This window comes from Arctopsyche grandis, chromosome 9 (assembly GCF_051622035.1).
Source record: "Arctopsyche grandis isolate Sample6627 chromosome 9, ASM5162203v2, whole genome shotgun sequence".
NCBI lineage: Eukaryota > Metazoa > Arthropoda > Insecta > Trichoptera > Hydropsychidae > Arctopsyche > Arctopsyche grandis.
In genome coordinates this window covers 12,249,906-12,277,296 of record NC_135363.1, presented here as the reverse complement: position 1 = coordinate 12,277,296, position 27,391 = coordinate 12,249,906, and the positions used below count along the sequence as shown (strand labels likewise).

At 34.6% G+C, this 27,391-nt stretch overlaps 1 protein-coding gene across 1 annotated transcript in view; it reads right to left on the bottom strand.

The window, feature by feature from the left end:
- The window catches only part of LOC143917278 (cyclic nucleotide-gated channel alpha-3), a 155,027-nt gene that overhangs the window by 5,788 nt on the left and 121,848 nt on the right, over window positions 1-27,391 (bottom strand). The window contains 4 exon segments of the mRNA XM_077438761.1: window positions 2,277-2,426; window positions 3,881-3,981; window positions 7,404-7,596; window positions 17,949-17,963. Coding sequence (XP_077294887.1) covers window positions 2,277-2,426; window positions 3,881-3,981; window positions 7,404-7,596; window positions 17,949-17,963 — 459 coding nt within the window.

The following is a 27,391-nucleotide window of genomic DNA, read 5'->3' as shown; positions in this document are numbered from 1 at the left end:
CTTATTGTACCTGTGTCGCTTTTTATACCAACGCACACATAAAATATTTTATTTGTATAGTTCTCCTATATTTACATTTTATGTTTCTGTTTTATTAACTTTTTGATATGGCGGTCAGATGTTCCCCTTTGGGAGGACCTGTGCGGCCCCTCTATCTCGAATATTGTTCCCTTCGAGCTCTTTGTCCTTTTTCATCCCTTTGAACATTTCTTTATTATTTCTTTTTTGTTTATTCGCATTTTTTTTTTGCAAGAATTTTTCAAGAGTATAAGTGAAAAATCTCTATTGTACTAACATTTTCTTCACATAAAATAATATGTATTTAAGCCAATGTACATAAAAAAAATCGTACAAAGAATTTAATATATGTATATGTACATATGTATATGTATATTAAAAACGTATAATAAATCATATTTTTAGAGAAAACCAAGGCTATAGAGTCCGAATCGGAGTTACTAACCCATCAATACCCAATGTATGCACATTTTAAACACACTGTTTCTTTATTTTTTATCATGTTTCTTTATTTTTTCTTATGTTTAGTCCAAATTGAGAAAAGGTCTGATATTTGACAAATCCATTACGCCAAATGTTTATATTTTATTACATAGTTTCATGGATGTATTCAATAAAAAAGTTTAATTAAAAGTTAATGATTTAAATCAGCTAATTTTATATGCGCTACCCTACATTTGCGCTCTAGAGCAGTGGTTTGTTACTTTTTTGAGCACAGAGTCAAATTCACAAATTTTAACTACATATATTATTTTATAAAATCAATAAATGAACTAGTTCTAAAATTGAATTTTATGTAAATTTTAGCCTCCTGCTATAATATATCTGAATATTTTGAAATCTGTTAGCAAATTTTATTGATCTGTACAAATATTAAAATATTATAGCGTGGACGTGTAGTTTCCGAGATCGGAATGAAAGACGCAGCAGTGTGGTAGAGTGAGTTTGTTGTTGTTCCGTCGACCAGCCAGCCCCGAATGTATTCTCAACAAAGAGAGTACATTGGTCGAAGAATCGCAAGATCTCAGTGGCTGTTGTATACAGCTTGTTCATACGTCGAGACCTTTTGTGGCGGGAATGTACGATCAGGTGATTAGTGATGGTAAATCAGTGGTCCAAGAGCACCAACTACTTTATCAATACGTTTTCTCAGTTATACAATTTAAGCTTGACCTCATTTTTAGAGCTTTTAAATTATAATACATATATAATACGACTAATAGTTGATCTTTTAGAAAATACACCTAATACAAAAACTAAGAAAAGTATGTTCGAGGATCATTGTTTATTTTTATTGTTGGGTAAAGAAGAAATGACGCCGAGAGCCGTATTTTAACAAGCAAAGAGCCGCATGCGGCTCAGGAGCCATCAGATCTCAACCACTGCTCTAGAGATATTCGAAAATTAACCCAATAGGAGCAAAAAATAACTAATCGGACTCGGACTGTGGGAAAATTTCAGAGTTGGAGTCGTCGTACTTTTTTTATTATTACATACCTCCTTTACGTTTCACTTACGATTACAATTCAGGAAAAAGTATGCCTCTTATCCGATCGTTTTCATACGTTGCCATATTGCTCATTTTGGTCATCAATATAAGTAAATGGATCCTCCGCCATTACGATGGTGCAAAAATATCGTGTAAGACGCGAATGAAATTTGAATTTCTGAAAAGTGACCTACGTCTATCCAGTTCTTAGTTTTAAACATAGATGGCGGTAGTAAAATAAAATTATTGGTATTTTTATTCAAAATAATAATTTAACGACTCTATATCCCCGGAAAAATGTCTCATATGTGTGTGTGTGTGTATGTAAAAGGGTGATATTACATGTCTGATTTCGTGCGAGAGACTGAAATTATGTACATCACGTGTACGCATATCTTCTACGTTACAAAACACAATAAAATAAAAAGAGCACTCCGAAAGGCATTCCATACGAAATTCGGGTTATGCAAAGATGGACAGACAGATAGATATACAATAGCATAGAGCGGCCGACGAGGAAAAACGCAATTCGAAATAGAAGAACAAACGACAAAATACGAAAGTAAAATAAACAACGAAAACAAATACTCTCATACGTAGAGCAAATATAATATATGTATGTAATATATAATCGTAAAAATGTCAATCGATATATGTATATATATATAATATATATGTATAATAATAATAATAATAATTAATTAAGTAAAAAAGTAAACTGATGGTGGTGGTGTCGACATTGGCGTGGCGTCTCGTGCCCGATATTTACCAAGTTGTTTACCTGCCGTGCCCATGTTTAATATTGAAATCTCGCCGAAATACGAGCCCGCGTTCAGGGTTGCCAACACGGTCTTGCCGTTATCGCCCATCACCTGCAGCCTGCCCCTGTTCACTATGTACATCTCCTTACCCACTTCACCTGCAACCAACAATCACACCCACATCAGTCGAGTCGACCCACTCGTCGTCACTCCGGACACAAAGTTATGGCTACATCACGAGCCTGCCAAAATAAAGGCAAACGAGTGCTCCGACCTGGGGTCACCTCACCGCCCCCTAATCTACCGGGTTTGGTGCAAAAGATCGACAAGCGCCAGACAGACTGAACCACAGATTAACTGCATGGCTGCTTTAAACGCAATTCTCGACTTCACGAGTGATATATTGCACATCAGATGACGAGTAACCTTTCGATGTGCACAGATGCAATTATTAAAATGGTAATTATTAAAATTGAGTTGGATCTTTCTGGCGAGTTTAATAAGGCAAAATTCGGAACTAAAGTATCAGAAGCACAGAACGTATACAGGGTAGGTATGTCGGGACTTCGGGTAGATTTCGCTTAGTGTAAGTGCGAGCAGTGCGCACGCATAAGGTACACGTGTCGTTAATCTGTGGTTCAGTCTGTCTGGCGCTTGTCGATCGTTTGCACCGCATCGAATCTACCGTACCCGTACAGATAAATGTTATTATATTAATAAAAGTGGCTTAAGGCGTCATATTGTTGTCAAGTGACGATTGTCCACAGACAATCCTAAATAATTTTAGCATCGGTCGTATTTGATGCTTGATAAAAAATTCTCTCTTTGTTTATATTACTCACAAGATGGGCAAGTATCGGTGAAAATTGTACAATGCATTCAAAAACACACAGCATGGAATACATTTTTATAAGTAAATTGATCCGATTGTATTCCGAGCATTGTAGCGTATTTATAGAGACGTACCGCGTAATATTGACAACAATTATTTATTTGTAAGGGCCCTTCTACTATTATTACATTTCTCTGTACCCGTACCATTACTCTTTGTCTCTTTGCTAACTAAAAATTTCACCCTAAGACCCAGGCCACACAGAGCGACTTGCGAGTGACTAGCGAGCGACTTGGTTGAAGGCGACTAGACTAATACCTATTTACTCTCTACATAATTTTAAATTAAATATCAATAAGAAACAATATGTATGACATTTAAATAAAAAATAATCTTTTTTATTTTATCAAAAAGGTTTTTGTGTCCATCATACACAATATGAAAATTCAATTCATTGTTTGGGAGGTTCAATTATGACTGTTCTTATAATAGGATTTCGTACAAATATATAAGCAATATGTAGTATATATGTGTATGTAGATAAATATGCATTTTGGTTTCATAATTAATGTATGGAACTTTGTAGTCAACCTGGAATTTTTCTCATAAATAATATTTATATTTAAATTAAGATAAATCTATAAGAAAAATTGAGTATGTAATGTTGAAATAATGGAATCATTAGCCATATTAATGTTTTGGACAACCTTTTTAAATCTAAAAATACCATAAAAATTAGTTAAGTGAAAGCTTTTCAAATATAATAAGACTGTTTATTACCTTTTCTGCAAATGTAATCTCCAGGTGAGAACAGCACTGGCCTCAATTTCAGCACAAGCTCGCACAAAAATCCTGCTTCAGTATTCTGAAAGATCTCCACCCTGCATATAAATAGAGAAAATAAATAAATAACCCAACCTGTACAAAAACGAAATTAAATATTCAATTCCGCAATTGGAATTCCATTTTCGCAGCAAGAGCATAAAGTTGTGTCGCAGAACTCTATCGCAACTCTATGGTTCAGTGCAATTTTCCGATTAAAACGTTTATCGAATCACAATGGAGTTTCAATGCTCGGATACGTACGGTGCATATTTTTGAGCAACGAATTTCACGGATAAAAGAACCTCTCGAACCAATTATTTTATAAAGAACACTCGAGCTAATATATATGTAGTTTCAGAACAACGGATTTTAATCAATACCCAAACGCACACACAAACACATATAAAACACAGACTTTGCATAGAGAAGCACAGTCTTGAGTAAATTTAATTTACTCGAGTGTTTGATGTGTTAACCTTCTCCAGGGTTGGCCGTGTTTGATATATACATACATAAATACGTAGAAGTCAGTCACAGCCACCCGATCTTGATCGTATCTGTGATGGAAGTGCAATTGTGTTTCTCAAAGAGTTTAATAAAACGCGATATGCAAAGTAAACTTCATACGTACCGTATACGTATTGGAAATTTCCAACAGTTTCCACAAAAGCTCGATATACACTGGGAATATATTATGATGTGGATATATAATATGTATATATGTACATATATTGCACATGGGGTACGGTCTCTAACAAAATTCTAGGAATAGAGTTTAAAAGGGTTTGAATAGAGCGGGATTTCCCGGCAGGTTCGCAGATGATTAGGAGGGATTTTCAACGTGTATACGAGTCGGAGAAAATCCGCGTGAAATTGATCTTCCCGAACGTTCGATACTGAAATTCAATATGCTATTCAAGAAAAGTGAATATACATGAAATTCAGCGTTTTTTATAATATAAACAAATGCAAATTACAAGGTGGCGTAGTTCATTGGAAATTTTGAATAATGTATGTACATATGAAGTTTCATCTGCTGTTTTGTTTTGTTGATTTGATTTATTGTTATGTATCATCTATAAAGAGTGTATACATATATGTATGTACATACAAGTATATTTACAAAAATTTTATCAGAGCATGTTTCATAGCAACAAATGAAATTCTAATAATAACTGAAATGTACTAATATTCTGATATCTGATATTCTCTAATACTTCCTCCACATTTAGTATACGTATTATTATGTAATACGAGTATATGGAGCTTTCTTGCATTTGTGAATATTAAAAGCTAAATTTAAACTTGACTTTACGTGAATTTGTAATGTCGAGACGAAAACGCATTCCAGGTAAAATTTAAAGGAGCGTTCTTACGAAGGCGAATGTAATTTCGCTATGCTTACTCGTATACGTTTATTCGAGAAAATTACATTCATGTACATACGTTTATTTACATATGTATGAGTAATACAGGTTATTACTTTATTTTTACTGCTATTAAACTGAATTTTTTTTAAATAATTTGAAATTTTCTGAATTTAAGGAACAACTATATTTATTAATCAAATATTTACCAATATGTGGTACAAATCATTTATTGATGTACATATATAACCAGCAACATTTGTATATAGCTTAGTGGTTAGCGTATAATGCTTTCATCTGCGGTCGTGGGTTCATTCCCTGGCCCAGTGTTGCTGGCCAGACCTTGGATATATGTGACTCCAGGTCAATCATTTCCTATCAGAGTTTGCCAATTTATCTGATTTCATTGAAGCGGCTCTATAAAATTGGCAAACTTTTACTATCATTCGCAAATTTGAGTTTATTATAAACTTCATAGCATGTAGGATTTGCTGATATTATAAATGCTACCCACTCTTGTATGTATTTCTTGACATATTGGTATTATCGAATTTGCCATTGATGTCTCTATGATACTGTATATATTATACATAATCGTTAATCAACATTTGTAATTGGTCAGGAAAGCGCATTAGGGCTTACCTGTTAATCCTTCCTAGTATATATACATATATAAAAAGTGTTTTAATTACAGGTTTGTTTTTCGAATAAGTAACACTTTTTTCAATGCCAGTTAATTTGACAATTGACAGCTGAATTGTGCTCAATTTGTTTTGCCATTTCAGTACGAATAGACTAACGCCAGAACAACGCTTGCGAAATTTGCCAATTTATTTCAAAAATTGTGGTTCAGTTCGCGAAACTTACCGTGCTTTACGTGAATTTTACGGTCGTGAATTAGCTTCCAAGATCGTATGACTTAACACCTTTGGGCTATTTTCTGTGAATATGTGTGAAGTCGCTAGTCTACGCCGATAAACTAGAGACGATGGACGACTTGGAAGCCAACATTCGCCGCGTTATTGCCGATATATGGCCCCAGCTGTGATCGAAAATTTGACTTCCAGATTGTGCTTTATTTGAACCAACCGCGGCGCTTATATGCCCGATATCATATTTAAACACTAATGGCATAACATTGTCTTCCAATAAGCTAATACCATGGCAATTACCAATTATGTGTTTTATTTCATTTTAAAGATCTACACATCTAAAAAAACACCCCTTGCATACATAAATATCTATATAACAATATAAAAGTGTGTAAGTGTGTGTCTCGAATAGGCTCCTAAACTACTGAACCGATTACTATGGAACTTTCAGGATTTGTTGTATGCATGTCCGGGAAGATTACTGTGAAAAAAAAAACGGGAAAAAACCTCTTAATAATAATATTCGTAATTACGATTTTACTGACGCGAAGTAAAGCTATCCCGTCCCGCCTTCAACGCATCACGCCGCGAGTGTGACAATAATCGCGCCACGCCTACCTCGCACTCGAATGTACTGACTATTCAGGGCTGTACCACAAACACACAGCAGATGGCCCACGTCAACAAATATATCTTTGTATACCTACATATATATAAAATTGAATGTCTGTGGAACGGGAACGAGAACGAAAACGGGAACGGGAACGAGAACGGAAATGGGAATTGCACGCGTTATTGTGGCATTGCAACGCATGCCGGGTTCAGCTATATGTATGTACATATATAAAAATATGTACTATGTGTTTATTTATTGCGCAATCGGCACTGAACGTATTTTTTTTAATATTCAGATTGATAATTATAAATAATATATAGGTACATATAAATAGTCTATACTTTTTCATCATATGTACTTCATCAAAGGCAAGGAAAATAGTATGGTGTTGTATTGAAATATTTAGCCCAAATGATAAGAGTGATGAAATTTTGTCCAAATTGCTAGTTGAGAAAAAAATCGACAAATATTATACACATATGTATGTTACAGTCAAAATGTATTACCAGTTGTAATATATTTTGACTAGTTAAAATATGTTTGTAAAATATGATTGATTGAATAAAAAAAAACGATAAATTCGTTTAATTCGTTTAATGAAATATATAAAAAAAGTATTTTACCTTTTTAATGTGTCCAAATGAACGTTAATAGCTATTTCGGCTTTAAGCTTATCGGGAAGGCAACTGACAGCTCTCTCCTCATCGGAACACTTCTGCATCAACCAAAGATAGTCGAACCATTTGATGACCTTGACTTGAAGATGTGAAGGCACTCGTCTCATCCGCATATACGTCTTTACACCGTCTAACTTGGCTGAAATCAAACGAAAAAAAATACAATTTTTTGCAACGAGAAGATATATTGAAACGCGAAGACGTACATAAATGTGACGTATTATATTAATATAAAAACGATAGAAAAAGTTTAACGTCGCCCACATATAATAATAAATAACAGTTGAGAATGAATTGATTTTACGTAATGCGCATTTTTGCAAAGTTCTAGTCGCCGAAATGGCTCATATATTTTATTCGGCGAAATTTTCCACCATGAATTGCTCCACTTGGGGTAATTTTTATGCCCACCTGGCTGTCACTAGCACGTCTGCGTGATTTAAAACCTCTCGGCTCTGGTCACCGTATACGAGAGTCATAAACGATTAATGGGCAGGTATGTATGTGTATGTAGATAGATCCCAAAAGTTGAAATTTGAAACCATTAAGAACGAAATGCTTGGAATGTGAGTGCGATCGGTCGCATTGATGACCGAATATTCCGCGTCCGTGTCGACGATAAAACTCGATGCAAAACGCATTTCCGATGATAAAATGGCGTTGCAGCGAACGAATGACTTTATGGACCTTGGGTCTTTTACGAGAATGTCGCTGGAAGAGATTGCACTCGCGCGTCGTAAAGTTGCTTCTTAAACTTCTAATGAAAGTATACCGTTCTACGTATGTGCTGGTATATATGTACGGGTATTTTATTTTTCAATTACTTTACGGTTTTATATTTTGAAATCGTTCAATTCAGGATGAAACTTTTATCGTTTTATACGAAACAAATATGAATATATGAGCCGTTATATTTGAAAGTGGCAAAAGTCCACTTTTCTTCATTTCGAGAAATATTTTGGAAAACATTAAATATAATGTTTTACGTTTAACAATATTTAAAAATACTGGTGGCCTGCTTATTCTGCTTTTCTGGACATATCGAATTAAAATAATTCATACTAATTTGTGAATTAAGTCAAACAGAAATGGTGGTTTTGGAACGGAAAATTGGACTTGTCAAATAATGGACATGTTCGGTAGTAAAAAAGAAGAAAAAAAGAGACGTATGAAATTAAGACGGAGTGCATTTGAACGAATAAATTTTGTTCGGACGAATAAATGTTGAACGAATAAATGTTGTTAGTACGAACAAAACAAAAATACCACTCTACCTGAAGAAAAAGATCTTCGTTCCAGTGATGACGTATGGATACGAAACTAAGATATTGAATGCCAAGATGCTACACAAAGTCTAATGCACTCAAAGAAGTATGGAATGCTGTATGCTCGGCATAATGAGGAAAGGCAGGAAGCGGAACACGGGGGTGAGAAGTATAACAAGAGTAGTCGAAATAGTGGAGTAAAGAGATTGAAATGGCAATGAGCGGGTTTGAATATAATTTCTGATTAAACTTGTCTCTTTTTATGTGCCAAATGTTAAAATGTACATAATGAAGTTGACATTTTTTTCTAAATTAAAGTGCATCGAGAAACTTTGTAAAAATTGCACTCAAGCTTATTTGAGATATATGCAAATTTTCATTAATCCTAGTTTCCATTATATGTATGTACATACATATTGCGTTAGTAAGAAGTACCGACGAGTCTTAATAACAAAATGGAAGATTAAATACAAATATACTATTTTGTATGATTAACTATGAGTACTATGACGTAGGCACGAGTCGTAATATGTAATAACGAGAGTTCGACTCGTTTCGATTCAGCGGTCATAAAGATAATAATGGTTCACTTTATGACTGAAATAAATTACGGATTTCTGTATCGGAAGTTACGTTTCTCGCGTACTTCTATCCCCCACCCCCAAGTTCTCCCTGTTTCATCGTATCTCCATTAATTACCAACGCCCTCCGGACGATCTCTCGATTGACTCCTCCGCAGATTTAGTTTCCACTCTGTTTTCTTTGTCAACTTGTGACGTTCGCGCATTTGGTAGATAGTTGGAGCTAGTCATGTGAACATCGTTAAATTTGCGCTATATAAACGCTGAGTGTGCTCGTCGATGTCTTAGCCAATAGCCACATTTCGTAGGATATATTCAATGATAAATATTAAAACTGACTTCAATGAATGAGTGTATGGATGTATGTAAATGGTTATTTCGAACATTGCGATCGTGAATACGGATTATCTGGTACTCAAGCTCTCGTTAGTATGATATTTCACGTGGGTACATCTCGATAGATGGAATTTTCGGGTGCCAGATGTTCCGTGGTCGAGATTTTATAATCACCAAACCAAATATAGATATGTAAAAGAATGGACGTAAAATCAATCTTAAGTAAATTTATATAAGTTTAATACCATAGATGTCGCTTAGGGACATTCTGAATATGGAATCGTGGGAAAATATGAAATTGGCTCTATCGGCCATGGCACCTTTCCAAAGTATTAAAAAAATAAATAAAAATCAGCAATCTTCATATATAATTATTATTCAATACGTTTTAAAGTTCAAAGAAGTTTAACCCATTTAACCCATAGCACGAAGAAGGGATTAAAGAATAATACATTACATTTTAGTATGTAGTCAACATTGTAAATACAATCAACTTGTGATGGTTAAAATATTGCAATCGTAACTTAGATAGTTTTATGTAAAAGAACTGCGATCAACTTTGACTATCTTAAAATGCGTATAAAAATTCAATTGATTGTCGATGCTATAGGATTGAAAAATAAATTGTCCTACATATTTCATCAATCAAAATTAGGGGATTTCATGGATATTTTTATTCATTTCACCATTGTTTACCAGCAGAGAGGTCGAAACCGGTCCGGAATCAAGTAATTATTAGATTTATATACTTTGCTGGCAAAATCTGAATGGTTATTAAATCCAAATCGACATTCTCCTATTAGGTTTCACCATTTTATCTTGACTGTCGTGACTAATCTAATATAATCAGCTTCCTTTCTCCCTCTTCGTTTCAGGCAAATTGGTCACAAATCCGAATTTGTTGATTGTTAAATGTGTACATATACATACATATGTACATTGTAGAATGTGCTAAGAATTGTTTAATACTTAAGTTTAGTCATAGGTGTCGCTTTGGGTCAACCTATGATAAAAATTAAATATTTGTATATAAAAAACAAATTACAACTATTGGTCTCCAATACATTTAAAACATGCCCAATCGAATTTGAGCCAGAAAAGGGTAGGTTGTATTTGTTATTCCTCACAGCTTTATCCATATTTGAGACAACGTACAACCAAAGGTACTAAAATTCAATTTTAAATAAAAAAAACCCACTTGATACGGTATTAAAAATACATAAATAATCAAACCCAGTTGTGGGCAATAGGCATTTCCCAGCCCCAAAAGCCGATACATAGCTACATACATACATACATACATACATACATGAAAACTCACACGCACACACATATGTATGTATAAGCGCGCACGTGAGCGTAAAATGCGGTCTGCAGAAGGAATAAAAGGTTTTTCAATTTCCTTGGTCGACGGAGGCTCGTAAATATTTACGGTCCAGAGGGCTGATGCGACCGAGAGGGAGTTAACAGTCCAAGGGCAGAATTCACCCGTCACTCCCTGTTTCGCAGATTGAACTTGACGAACGATCGGCCAACTCATCACACTGAGTGCACTCTCTGAAACGACCGGCGATGCATCTCCACGAACTTTGAAAATAAATCATAAAAATTCCTAGAGCTTTGTCATTTTATCTCACCCCCCCCTCCCCCTCCAATCCTTGAAATCCATAAATGTGGGATTTTCAGCGTTCGTCGATTTCTCCTTGGAAAAAACTCTGAAAGGGTGGATATGAGTATGTGAGGGAGAAAGGATGGAGGTATGTGGGAAATTTATGATCTACCCCCTCGAGACTGGAACCGTTTCGTACGTCAAAGGGTGTGAACCTCGAAATTAATCGCACCGGCGGGGCACCACTAGCGCCGTTCCGACAAATTATTTTTAAGATGTCTATATTGCGTCGGAGACCAGCCTCGACGTGGTGGTGATCCTCGTGAGACTGCTGATGATCGAATGCTGCAATTGCTTTGTTTTCTCATACAGCTTGTTCATGTTTCTAGCGGCGATTCAAGGTAGACCAAATGATTGCGCAAAGTTAATATAAAAAAATAGTATCTGTCTATTATTTTAAAACAAATTTAACAGTTTATATGTACATATGTATATGTATTCAGAAGAGAAGAGGACTTAGCTTGGAATAATCAGCTAGAAGCGTTTTTTTCATATATTATATGTAGATCAAATGTTTATGAAAAAAAGCCATATACAAACTACCTGCATATACATATACCTACATATGTATTTTATATGAAGTTTAATTCTATATAGCAAGCATATATCAATGGTTAGCACGTAATGCTTTCAATTGTGTGGTCATGGGTTCTATCACGTACATATGCTACTGGCCAGACCTTGGATATGTGACTGCAAGGTATGTAGATCGTTTCCTTTCAGAATTTGCCTACGAATCCGATTTATTGAAACGGTTCCAACAAATTGGCAACCATGTCCTATCCCTTTCGCAAAAATTCGAGTTATTCGCATGAAAATGCTGCAAAATTTTGTCCATAGATGTCTCTGCGGCTGTTAATCATTTGACTACAGATGTCGTGTATACCTGTTTAAATAATCTATATATATATATATATATATATATATATATACATATATATAAAAATGAATGTCTGTGTGTGTGTCTCGAATAGGCTCCCAAACCACTGAACCGATTACGTTGGAACTTTCAGGATTTGCTGTATGCATGTCCAGGAAGATTACCGTGTTAAAAAACAGGAACGGAAACGGGAAAAACGGGGATGAGTGTGATTGCAACGCTATAATTTCAAATGTTTTCGCGACGGGACCAACGTATTCGCTGCCTGCGTTTTTCCGACAAATGGGAACGGGAACGAGAACGGGAACGGGAACGGGATAGGGAACGGGAACGGGATAGGGAACGGGAACGGGAATTACATGCGTTATTGTGGCGCAACGCATGCCGGGTTCAGCTAGTTATATATATATATATATATATATATATATATATATATATATATATATATATATATATATATATATATATATATATATATATAAAGGAACGCGATGTATATTTTTGGGTATGTGGTGAATGCGTGGACAAGTATGGAGATTTGAAAAAACAAATTTTGTAATACTAGGAGTATATGTTGTGCATAGGGATGTGGCGTGACGACCGATCGTGTCAAGGAGATGCAGGGAAGTAGGGTAGCGGGGATGTGGGAACCGGAGCATTTGACATGTGCTCCTGATATTGAGCACCTCAGTTGGAATGGGCGTAGGGAGCGTATACACATAGACACATCCACGAAGGAACACACACATAAATTCATCATTTCGACGTGGGCGAACGGTGAGCGTTTAATGAGCGCACTAAAATTTTTACTATTAATACGCGCACGCGCCTATAAATTAAATTATACTTTATTTATATATAACATATAACTTTATTTTAATTCGTCTATCAATTCCTTTCCGAAGCCACCCGTTGAAATCAACGGGCACAACACTAGTTAATAAATAATTCTTAGTATGTACCTACATATATAGTACACTTGTCTCATTTGAGCAATCTGTTAGGTGAGTGTGCACAATTGATTGAATTAATAAAATAAAAATATGGACACAACCATCTGTTCCTAAATGCAGAGCATCGTAACCTGGTAACCGCGGAACTTGTAGTAGCGTAAGCATCGTTTTGATCTAACGCGAGCGAGCAAGATCGCGTGTGAGGGAGAAAACCGATGTTAGTTAACGTTTTGTCACCTATGTATGTAGGGACTAGCTAGCGACTGCCTAGCGATAAAGTACATATGTATGTTTATTTTATGTAGGTAGCTGACAAACTCTACGAGTCGTAAACAGCGTGTTTCGCGAATACCAAAAGGTTGTGTAGCTCTGCCCTAATGTACATATATGTGACGTATGTATCTGAAAAGCAGCAATTTACAAGATCTATTCATTTTATACAGCAGATCACCGAAACGTATCAAGCAGAACCGTTTTCTTGACCATTGTGGAAATATACACGCATGACGTCATAGTAGTAGCGAGTACACCCGTACTGACGAAAGTGCTGTCATGTGCATATGAATATATTCAGAAACGTCATATTGTGACAATATTGACTCGATGATACTACACAAGCAATATTGCGCCGTATCGTCGCGCTCTGTAATGTATATGTCAGCCGATTTTGCCTTGCACTCGCCCAAAATATGCAGGAACGTGCTGTATTCTATGGTATGAACATAACTGAACGTATATCAGCCTTAAATTCTATAAACAAAAATGAATATTAGTAATGAATATTTTTTAGTAAAAATAGTTTCAATACTATACCAATACATACATATGTATGTACATATTATGTACGTTGAGACAAATTTTAACACCATATTAAGCATTGTTGCCACATGTGAAAATAATCACATATAAAACATGCGACATGTAAGTGTTCATTCGTACGTGGACCAGACCAGGCAAAGGAAATTCAGCTAATAATTCTGGTATTCGATTTATAGGTCGGCACCTAAACGGTTAACGTGCGCCTATGCGATCGGTTCGCTTAATATGATTGTGGATGCGGTGCTTGTTAATGGCCCCCAATGTGTCGTGTCGACAATGGCGCTTTTGCGGCATTTTAATTAAGCGGAATATAATTAATTGAATAATCAACCGGAAACCATTATGATACAAACCACCCGCCTCCCACTAACCTCACAATGAAAGCACAATTTACCGACGCGTGGCTTAGACGGAAACATTATATGCACACGCATATTAGATTTGAATATTAGTTATCCACTCGCTATTATGATCATCAGTATGATAGTGTTGTAACATCCTCTCCTTACATATAACCAGCAGCGTGGACTAGTGGTTAGCATATTATGCTTTAGAACGGAGTGGTCACGGTTCGATTCCCACTAGTAGCTGTTAGCCAGACCTTGGTTTGTGACTCCAGGTGGATCGTTTCCTATCAGACTATGCCAATTTTTATGATTTTCATCGAACTGGTTCCTGTAAATTGGCATTTCTTTTCCAATCTCTCTTGTAAATCTCAAGTAATTTAGCGTCTTGAGCTTCGACAATTTCTATATATCATATGTATATGCTTCAAAAATCTCTTGATGGTTGTTACTGTGGATTTGAATTCGCATTGTATAAAGTGGTTGTATTGTTTGTATTATTGTATTGTACACTCGTCGCTTTGGAGCTTTTCTATAAAGGAGAGTTCGAATTAAATAAAAAAAATATCAATTATTACATGTTTAAGAAAAAACATACAATAATACCTAATATATATAATGTATAATACCCAAATTGTGTCTGTATAATATCCAAAGTATTATACAGACACAATTATTTAATGTATTGAATTATTTTCAAAAATTTAAGCCATACTTGTAAGTCTTCTATATATTTTACGTAATTTGTATATGGTTGATTATAAAGAGGAAAATATCGTGATGATATCCATAAATATATTTTTAAATGGCGTAGTTCATTTTTCTTCATTTCGAGAAATATCTCGCAAAACATTAAATATAATGTTTTACATTTAAAAATATTTAAAATACTGGTGGCCTGTTATACGTTTATTCTGCTTTTCCGAGTTTCTGGACACATATAATTAAAAGTAGTCATAATAATTTGTGAATTAAGTCAAACAGAAATAGTGGTTTTGGAACTGAAAATTGGACTTCCGCCACTTTTTAATATAATGTACATACATATGTACATAATTCCCTCGAGTCACGACGTAGAAAATATTTGGGGAAGATTTCTTAAAGTTACTGGCATTATAATTATACAATATAATATATAATTGAAATAAATAGGTTTTTAATTAAATGTTTTATTCCTATTGTGCTGTACATTAATTAACCTTAAAATAATATAATACTATTATTACTAAAATAAAATAAAATAATACTACAATGACTAACAAAAAATAAAATAAAATTGTAAAATAGAAATTGACCAGAAGATCAGTAGCTATTAAAATAAATGCATTGTGAACATTTTAGTAATAATAAAAAGCATTTAAAAATCAATAATATAATTTAATTTTTTTTTAAATCAGAATACGAAACAAGCAAGCGCATGAAAATAAATCCGCATAAAATGAAACCGTGTAATCCGAGAGATCATTGTTCATCTTTACTTAGAAATTGTTATCAGCTATATGATGTTTTCCACTATTGAACTTCAAAAACGGGCTAAATATATATTATATGAATAAAAGAAACTCCAAAATACTAGAACAGTAAATACAATATACATACACATGTACATATATATGTATACAAAAAAGTCCAGTGTCGCTACGAATGGTACTATTTTTAGAGTTGTCAATACGTATCCCATTATCACACCATATGCGATCGCATTCCATATATCGCAGAGATGCGAAACATTCGAAACACGTTCACACATTTACATAATACGATTTGTTTTAATATTTGCGTGTAAACAGGGTGAGAGCGTACCCCTACTAAGCGGTCTTTACATTATGGATACATCCGCATTGCGATTCCGACTGGGGGTCCTACGGACAACCCCTACTTCTTCTGCCTCTCATCTCCCTCGAATGCCACCTACCCTCGACAGAGGACCATTAATGTTTCAGGGTCCCGGATTTCGGAGCTGGACCCTCCGTCCGAGGAGTCCGCAGACACCTCGTCCCATCAAAAATGTATGGGAGCTCGCGGACGACCGCGACTTTTACAAGACGCCACCGAGGATTGAAAAAGGCGGGGTAGGGGGTGGGCGAGGGGACGGGATGCTGCGGGAGCGTGTTAACTAAGAAATGAAGGCTTTTATCGTGCCGTTTGTTAAATAAATGAGGCTCGTTTTAAAGCTGCCGCATCGGCAGCTTTGAACGAGCGACGAATGACGATCTTAAAAGGTTAATTTTTTTTTGAGTGTGTATATAAACATTTCGGATGAATCGACGAAAGTGAAAAGAGGAAAAACCGTAAGCGAGTTTTAGCGAAAATATGAAAGGATGATTGCTGTTCGAATTATGTATCTTTCAATTGAGTGGGATTATTTGTAACTTTTATTGAGAATTTAAGTACGCATTTGGTATACATGTATCTAATTGCAAATTACTGGGAATAGGGGCTGTTTTTGCGCTTAGAGAGACATTTAGACACGTTTGATCAACAACATAGCTCAGTGATTTCAACTGGGGGGGGGGGGGGCAGTCATGGATTCAATCCCTAGCCCGGTGTTGCTGGCCGATCTTGCATATGTATATGTATTCATATATGACTCTAGGTTGATCGTTTTCTATCAATTTATTTTTAATTTGCCAATTTACCTGATTTCGTTGTTGAAACGGTTCCACCAAATTGGCAACCTATTTCTGTTTCCATTTTCTAGAATTTCGATTTTTTTGATTATAATAAATAAGGGTACCCACCTAAACAAAAATTGCTGTAAGTATATCGAATTTGTTCATATGTAGCTATTGTAAAAATATAATTTTATTTTTAATGTAAAAATTGGTTTACATGTAATAAAATAAATCAAAAATCTAAACGTACGCTCAATACTACACCTAGTTTCATTAGATATTTATTTATTTATACAGGTATACAACCGTTTTTGATAATAGAACATTTATGGTCGACATTGTATTATTCAAGGCCTTACATGACATACATAAGTATTATTCAAGGCCTATTACAAACATCAAACATTAAAATCATCACTGATACATTATGGACTAAGTTTTGCAGCATTTTTAAATATCATCAAATTATGAAATGCTGTAAACTCAAATTTTACGAGAAATAGGACAGGATTGCCAATTTGTTGGAACCATTTCCGATGATATCAGATAAATTGGAAAATTCTGAAAGGAAACGCTCTACCTTAGAGTCACATACCCAAAGTTATAGATAGAACCCATGACCACACAATGAAAGCATTACACGGTGATCTTAAATCGAGTTCCTTTTTTTTTGAAACAGCCTATGTGTACCTGCATTTTCATACAATAAATAAACAAGTATATTATTAATATATAATGATTAATTTCTGAAGATTAATTAAATTCCTTTTTGATTTTTTCCTCACTATTCCAATAGTCGCAATCTGTTCCACATACTCTGAATTAATTTATTAGAATTCCGAAAACAGCCACGAATTCTGATATGGACCATATGCCGAGAACATATGTATGTACATATATTACAGATATCAGTACGGACAGTATAAGGAACACCTTTATAGGGGAAGCACGCATATATACGCGATTGCTTAGCAATCTTGCAACAATCTTTGAACCTTTTGCGGAGGAGAAAACGCGAGGGATGATCACTTATGAAATTGCCATCTGCGTCCGGAACCACTTTCAATCGATCGAACTGAACGAGAGCTCGTCTTTGAGCTGATATCAGCTCCACAGATCACGCCATTGCAAAGTGCTACTTTTCCACATATGTGCATACATATGCTTTTAACGAGTGTGTGCTGATTTAACCCGTCCGGGCGTTAAATGCCTCGACAGGGTTAACGGCCGAGTCGCGAGCACTAATTCCACAAGCTGGCTTCATTGTCAGCTTTAACGTATTATGTATGTATGTATGTATATGTATGTGTGTATTTTCATACATTCATTTTGAGCATGACGTGGGGGCACTAGTAACGCCATTTCGACTCGCTTTTACGTTTCACTTTCGCATGATCGAACGCTGAAAAGATTTCCGATAAATCACTATAAGCCTGATACTGTGTTCGTTCCGATTAAGCATTTTCCGCGGAAAATCCTCTTTGGGACGGGCTTTCCCGTTCCGACTCGGAATAAACTCTGGGTTTCAATGGAGAATCGGTGACGTCATGGCTATTGTGAAGTGAAGTTCTGAACATCTTTTAAAACTAGCACACCCTTTGGCAGTGTATTTCAAACTTTTTTTCAACGGCGAGAAGCCTTTTTGTTTAGTTTATCGATTTTTTTAAGAAAAGGTATTCGTATTTTTGTTTGAACAGTTTTAGAACAAAATTCAATAGTTTACTTATTTCATTATTAATTACAGTTTAATGATTGTTACTATTCGAAGCCGTAATATAATTTCATTGTACAAAATTTTGCTTAGTTACATTTTATTAATAAAAATAATATTTGTTACATGACACTTGGACATCTCATTTCAATCCTCGGATTTAATTTATGCACAGCCGTAAACAGATGTAAAAAATGCTTTTGACTGGAAATACTCGGATATTTGAAACGGCCACTACCATCATTGCATCTTACTACAAATTCCTCTATTGTTCAAACCTACTTTTTCTTCCTTGAATTGCTCTTATTAAAAAATATTTAACTGTCTCTTTTACGCAAATCAGTGTTTCGAGAGTAGTGGTTTCGTCTCGCTGTTTTTATCGTTTCCGTATCTGTTTTATTCCTTTTTGGTTTTTATTTTAAATGAAGAGCATCTTTTTTTATTGAAAAATGCCAAAACACACAAATTGAGTGAAGGGAACAGGGCTTTGATTATTTTAATACATTTTCAAGGGTCAGGATAAATATATTTTTTTAAATAACTAAGACTATCGTTTTGTGTTCTAATCCAAACAACATTAAAAGGATATAGTGAGCTTGATTCTACAAAAAATCGATCAAAAACGGGTAGAATAAGGGAGAGAACCATTATTAAGATCTCATTTAAACAACTTTATCTTTCAAAACCCCCAAAAAGGACATACTGAGCTAGCTGGAAAAGTGAAAATGGAATGAAATTTAAAATTTTCTTAGCAAATCATAAGAAAACACCTGATTAAAGTTGGATTACGGAGTTGCAGGGTCAGAAAGTTTGTACACGGCTGTAAATATGTACATGCATATCTATGTTTATCATGTACATAATGAGAATTGTATATGGTAAAATTATCATCATCATCACATCATCAACATCCATCACAGTACATCTGATATCATCATCATCATCACTTACATCCATTCACCATCCACTGCTGAATGGAAGCATGCTGAAGGCCTCTCCAAAATGCTTCCATTCGACTGTTTTATGCAACTCTCATCTATCTCTTCCTTGCGGCATTTCTTTCACCCTTTTACATTCTCTGGGGTACCATTCTAGCACTTCTTTTGTACTCCTTTGGTCCAATCTTCTAGTCACGCGACCTGCTCATTGTCATTTCAATCTCTTCACTCGCTCTACTTACATACATATATAAACTACACCTGTCATATTTCTCATCCACTTATTCCGAATTCCGTTTCCTATCTCTACAGTTATATACATACGTACATATACAGAGTAAAATATTTTGATCCTTCCAACTTGCTTCAGTGTAAAATAAAGCGCTATTCAATAGACATCAAAACTATATATAAAATATGCATAATAATATTACGAATGATTCTGAATATGAATTGGGTGTATAGTTCAGTGAACCGCTTCAAATTTTAATTATGATTTCACACATATAAGAACCCAAAAGAACCGAATCAGTGATTCGAACAACATTAGCACGCAAAAGGTTAGCACATCTGCATCCGAGCGAATCCAAACACGAAACGCAAGACGGCTCAAAAGCGTCACTCTCCAACATCATCTGTCAGACTGTAACGTTTGCAATGATCAAAGAAGTTTTCAGAATTGCTACAAACACACACACCGTGCATTCATACATATGCGAATTGATTAAACACAATATAACCGACGATGGAAGAACACGAAGAGAATAGATCGCTCTCGTATATCACGTCAGAATTTCTCAAATTATTTTAACGGGAACACACTTACATACAATTGAAAGTGGAATATACATATAATTGAAATTTATTTTTAAAAGTATTCAATAAGTATACGGAACTTTAATTTAAATGAATACTATTTTTTCTAAATAAATACTGTTCACTTAGCACAGCTTAACTTTATTTCCAATACTGATACGTCAAATACCATGCACTTAAATTTAGAACATTTTGATATATGTACATACAGAGTATCATAAACGTTAGAATTTTTGAGAAAATTTAGAAGAAAGATGATATAATTTTGTTTAAAACTGAGATGGAAAGGGTTGTCGTTTAATCTTTACCTTACGTCTATTGGGAAAAACTTCACTTGCTTGTGAAGCAAGTGAATGAATAATTTCTTAATTCAAGAAAATTATTCATTTTCTTCTATCTATGACACAATATGAATTAATCTATAATATACATATGTACATATATCGCAGGTCACTAATAAACAAATAAACTTTCAGTTTGATAAAAAAGGAGGCCATAGACACAAACGTACATAATTGGAAATATAACGTTGCCAGTAAAACACATAAGGTGTGATTTAGTAATTTTAAAATGCAAATAAATAAATTCCAGTGATATTTTTTTCATGTATTTGTTATGTATGTATTTGTTTAAATGTTGGAATACTTTATTTAATGTTGAATACATTGAATTAAAGTTGATTAATTTGTTTTTCCTGCGACATATTAGTTAAGAGAGTAAATTATTATTATGAAAGTGAAAATGGCCAAAATTGAAGTATATATCCCGAGTCTGACTGTTGGCCAGGGGTCGATCGTTTCTTATCAGAGTTTTCCAATTTTTCTGATTTTCTTTGAAACGGTTCCTGTGAAATTGGCATTTCCTTTCATCTAATTTCCTATTTCTCTTGCTAATTAGTTATTAAGCGTCTTGATTTGATTATAAAATACTGCAAAAATTTCTCCATAGATATCACTGTGGATGTTTGTTTGAATTCGCATTTTATAAAATGCATATATGTATGTATATTAAATTGATTGATTGACTGACTGTATGTCGCTTTGGAGCGTCTGTAAAGGTGAGTCTTCGTTTTCTATGAAATAAAATAAAATTATTGTATTTTTTCTATCTAAGTTCTAAGTATCTAAGTTCATTTGCATGAAGAATGTGCCCCAAAAAGTGTATCAATTAACCAAGCGATGATCAATATATGTATCATATTTACATATGTAGGTATTATGTACGTTATAATAATGAGTCGGGGAAGATTGTTATTGTTTGTCATCGGCACGTTTTCAGCACTTAATAGGTTAACCATCCGGTAACCACTGTCAAGTATAACTTATGAATATGCAAAAATTAATTAACGCACAAAGTGGCGCATTGTAGTCGTGCCGCTATTAAACGTGTTAATTATTCATCAAAGCTCCTCGAGGTATGGCGACACACATTAACCAATGATATAAGTGTTGAAAGGCACATTGAGATTATTTAGTTTATTTTTATTTACTGTTTGCTGTATTTATTAGAACTAACTGGGTAGAAGATGCAAACAAAAAAGTAAAACTTTGAAAATTCTTATAGCCTCTGAGCTACATATGTACATATGAATGGATTTATATATATGTATATATATATATATATATATATATATATATATATATATATATATATATATATATATATATATATATATATATATATATGTACATATGTATATTCAAATCCCTTTCGTACTTTTCTCATATCCTAGTAGTCCCTTGGGTAATGAAATAAACTAAATAGCGTACAACTTTATTATATTCTCGCTGAAATCGGCAATGAAACCCCACATTCTTATTTTCATATTAAAGTAAATACAAGGAGTGAACCAAGTTCTATATTTTTTTAAATACAAATATTTAGTAAGTAAATATACATATGTAGGCAACTCTGGAAATAATGTGAAGAAAATAAATTTTATTTATCGTAGTATCGCACACATAAAAACCATAAAAATGCATAGTGGATGTTGTAAAATGATACCATGACGTAGTAATACGAGTTAAATGATGAAACTGTACGACTGCTACGAATATTTTTTCTACGAAGAAAGAATTGTATGCATTTAATAAATGTTTATTCACTATTTTGAAGACTTTCAAAACCACCTGTTGGCATGCTGCCCGAAGCAGCAATCAGTCTTTAGGGATTTCAAAAACTTTCGAATCGTTATCTATGACGCACGACGAGAAAATCCTCGAGGAAAAGCTTCTTTCAAAAGCTTTTCACCGCCGAAAATGTACCTGCGGATTTGGGAGAAGATTATCTGCGGAGATAAAATTACCAATTCGAACGAATCATTTGTTATCGGAATCAACCCGTGGCTTTACAACGGGGCCCTTACCGAGAAGCTTTTTCATTATTCAAAATTAATCAGCGCATTACTTAATCAACCGTCAAGAGTTCGAAATTAAACTTTTAATTTTTTCATCGCATTTTTCCCCATTTTCGTTGATGATTTTATATTTTATTTCGCTTTTAATAAAATTATTTCATTCATTATACACTGATTAAAACCGCCGCTTCCTACTTCCCCCATCGAGTCGTTTTTCCACCCCCCCTCCTCTTTATTTTTATTATTTTGCGTCCCCTGCCCCTCGCTTCGCCTCTTCGTGAGTTGAATTCTAATTCAGCCATCCGATCCCCCTTCCAGTGTGTCCGAATTTCCCCGGGAAAAAACTTATTATTTCTAGCTGTCGTTTTCTTAAATTAGACCTCCCCGTTTCGCACAATGTGCTTGAGTAGAATTTACATATAATCTCGGACGATAGAATTATTGGGGCAACTTCCACGACCCATTTTTTCTAGGAACGGGGGGAAAAACCGCACATGGAATATTTACAGACCGTTGAATTTCGATGGCACGGCAAATTTACGATTATAGTATTCGATGCGAATTGGAGAGCCTTCCCCTTATGCTATTTCATTATTAAATTCCGATAAATTTTTTACTCGCCCCTGCTGTACAACAACAATACGATGACTTCTCGGTCTACATTCGACGATCATTATTTCTCATAAAGCACATATGAGCCGTTGTATTTATTTATTTTTATTACATTTTATACCAGGAAGGCCTTACAGGTAAACCCCAATGCGCCTTCCTGGCCAATTACAAACAACACAGCATTTTTATTATATTATTTAAGCCGCTTAATTACGAGACATCTATGAACTGTACATACATTTTATTGTACATTAATCATACTTAAATAGTGGTGACTTAGTAGGTGGGAAATATTTTAAGCCAATTTTTAATCGGGAACCGTTTCAACAATGAAATCAGAGAAAATTGTCAAACTCTGATAGGAAACGATTGACCTGGAGTCACAAATATCCAGGTCTGACCAACAGCACTACATATATACTCAGAAAAATTATTTTCAATCGAAGTCAGCTCATGGGATCGAACCCGGCGCCTCTCGACTCTAAGCAGAAGCTTAACTACCGAGCTATGCTGCTGGCAAGCTTGTTAATATGAACCATTATATTTGTAAGTGGCGTAAGTCCATTTTCCTTCATTTCGAGAAATATCTCGCAAAACATTAAACAAAATAATTTGCGTTTTAAAATATTAAAAATACTGGTGGCTTTCAACAATTTGATTCTTCTAGAGATTCTAGACACATCGAATTAAAAGAGTGAGAACGATTTGTTAATTGGGTCAAACTGAACTAGTATTTTTGGAATTGAAAATTGGACTTCCGCCACTTTCAAATAGAATGGCTCATATTTACAAGCTTGCAGCACATCACTATCAACTTCCGATTGAATTGAATAAGATGGCTGTATACGATGGCTGTATACGATGGTTGAATAAGATGGCTGTATACTTCGAATCATTCGCATACCTACTATAATTAGCAAAAACGAATAAGGTAACGAAATAAGACCACTTTCAAATATGTATAGCGGATCATATATCGAATCGAGTGAATCATAAGTAATGTCTAAATATGCATAGCACACGAGTATAAAACACTTGAGTGTGTTTCTATGTAAGGTTCAGGTGTTAAAGGTTTATTATGTAATGAATATAAAACGGGGTATGTGTGTATGTATGTATGTACAATGTAAATATGTATACTATATAAGCAAACAGTATACATATACATACTTCAATGTCTTGAATAGTAAATCTTTTTAAAAGGGTTGTATGTTTACATATAACATAAAAACGATAATGTCGAATTGAATTCAAAATAGCGATTTTATTACATATCAAATAGACTGTATGTTTGTTTTGTGACTTACATATTTGCCACATATGTACATACATAGGTTTGAAAGCAACTGAAAGGAATTCAATATGTGTTTTCCCGGAAATGTCGATTGTTTATTTTCTAATGGTTATTTATTTAAACTGCTTTTAGAGTGAATGAATGTACGTGTAGTTTATTCGGGATTAGTATATTTAAATCCTGTTCTAAAATTTAATGAGCCGAAATGAACGAATCGAAACAATCCCTTTTTATTAGCAACAACTCTCTTTAGATAAAGATGGTACATCACAAATCACATCCATTTACTAAGTCTAGTATTATTTTTGAATCGATGATGTGTTCAATGAGAACATTGTTCGAGTGATGATGATGTATATAAAAAATGATAAAATAGTAATGATATTATTATTTCACATAGACAATTACAAAAAAAACCCGAGATTCTTTCAAAGAAATTTGAGAGGAAAAATTTTTCGTAAAAGTTCGATGCTAAGTAACAATAAGCCCGCAAACAAAAGTCGACAACGATTGATTCTACGGCGATAGTAAATTCCGTCAATATTTTATATTGTGTAAAAATTCTTTGTACGCGATCAATCAAGCGTAGTTATTTCAAAGCGAGAGCGAAAATTTCAAACAAACGATCTCGTTCTAGATGGTATCGAATTAATTAAAGATGAAGGCGATATGATCCTTTTAAAACACCTGTCGATAGATCGCCAGACGAAAACCAGTCAAACGATTTTGTCACTTTGTCAACGAAAAATATCCTTTTGACACCCTGCGAACGCGCGTGTACGCATCGGAGACACAATGTCGAACGAAATCCAAAAATCACTTCGGTCTTCGTTTTTCACGTCGACGACGGGAAAAATTCCGGAAAAGCGGATGAAAATAACCGAGCTATCGCTATCCCTCGCATTCCATTCACGTCGAGACGTCACAACTTATCGGCACACATCATTCTTTCTTTTCTGCCGCGTCGTATTATATTCAAATTCGATTTTTGCCCACGTCTAAAAGGTTACTTTCACAGTACGTTGGGATCCGTCCGTCCGTCCGTCCATCCGTTCCTTCCAGCTTCCGCCGTTCGGATTTTCATCGAAGCTCGTCGTTATTCATGTTCATTTAATCGGTCGATTTTGCGAATAAAATTGAACCCCACCATACCCCCCCCCCCCCCGACCACGTCCACGTCTTCCTTTGACGTTAAACGAAAAGTAATTGATATGTATGGTGTGACGTTATAACTAGGGTTAGGGAAGCGCGTAATGCATTGTGAGTTTTTCCTGGAATTCGGAAAGTTGAAATAGAGTGAAACGTTAAAATTATAGTGAAAATTTCTTTCGAAAAGTATTTTTGCTATTTACGAAAGGAATGATATAATTTCCCGTTTGCTTTCTCGAGTGAAAATTAAGAATAATGATTTAATGTTTAGTTTGAGTATGGACTGGTAGGTTTATTTATATAATTTTGCAATATAATTTATTTATTTGCAATATATTTAATTTAATATATAATTTATTTATATAATTTAGAAGTATACATACACTCGCACACATACTAAGGTAAATGACAATAGAGATGTCGTCACGTAGACAGGATTGGTCGTTAAAAAGGCAAGGCTCCACCCACGTCAACACATACAAAAACTGGGAATAGTGTGGTGACCACTGCATTAACACAACCACCGAGCTATACTGATAAGCCATCAGGCAACATAATTTAGTAATAATAAAAAGCATTTAAAAATCAAAAATATTTACTTTTTAAATAATTAAAAAAAGTTGAAACGTCTAAGAGATCAATTAAAATTTGATTCAATTCAAAGGCTATAAACAGATTGTAATGCCATACCAGATGAAAAATTCGACCATTTCCAAAGCCTACATGGAAACAATTCGAAAAATTCCTTCCCTTTCACCGAGCACAAATAAATATACACATACATACATACATATAGATTTAATATAAATTCAAGTATAGCTTACGCAAGCATACCGAAATTCGTATTAAGCGCTGTCGACGCGTGTAAATACAATTAAATGTGAGTCGAATATAAGAAAAAATGGTACAAAGCATTTTAATACTTCGTTGGACTGGTATAGTTAGCCAGCTACATAGATTTCAGACGACGATAAAAGAAGTGGATGTTCCCGGCCGTTAGTTTGGGTTTGTTTTAACCGGGAGAAATATGCCGCCGACAATAGGGGCTGTGTTTCAGTTTGCGGACAATTTAACCCGACCCACCCTCTACTCTATCCTCTCCTGCCTCACTCTCCACATCCATTCTCCTCTTTGGGAGGTTCTCAGCGACGAAACGGAAAGGGGTATCGGGGAGGTAAAGTGAGCGGTTCAAAATTACAAGACGACGTTTGGGCTTTTGCTATCCGCGGGCGTTTTCTTCGCGGATTTATTATGCGGGAATCTTTTGAATTTTTTCCACAATAAACTCTTTGTAAACTGTTCGATTTATTTGGCTTTCTTTTTAAGAATGTCTAAGCCAGTGGCCGGGGGCTTATGTCACTCAAAAATATGTCAAGTTTACCTACAAGGCATGTACATATCTACATACATACAAACATACGTCAACTTTAACTACAGACATCCATATTTATGAAATACGGGTTTGCTGATCGTTTACATATGTATACTAAATTTGAGACTATATTACACAATGTTGACGCTCATATCTACATATGTACATATATTTCAAAATACATACTATGCCCAGCTTTATTTGAATGAATAAAAGTTGGGAAA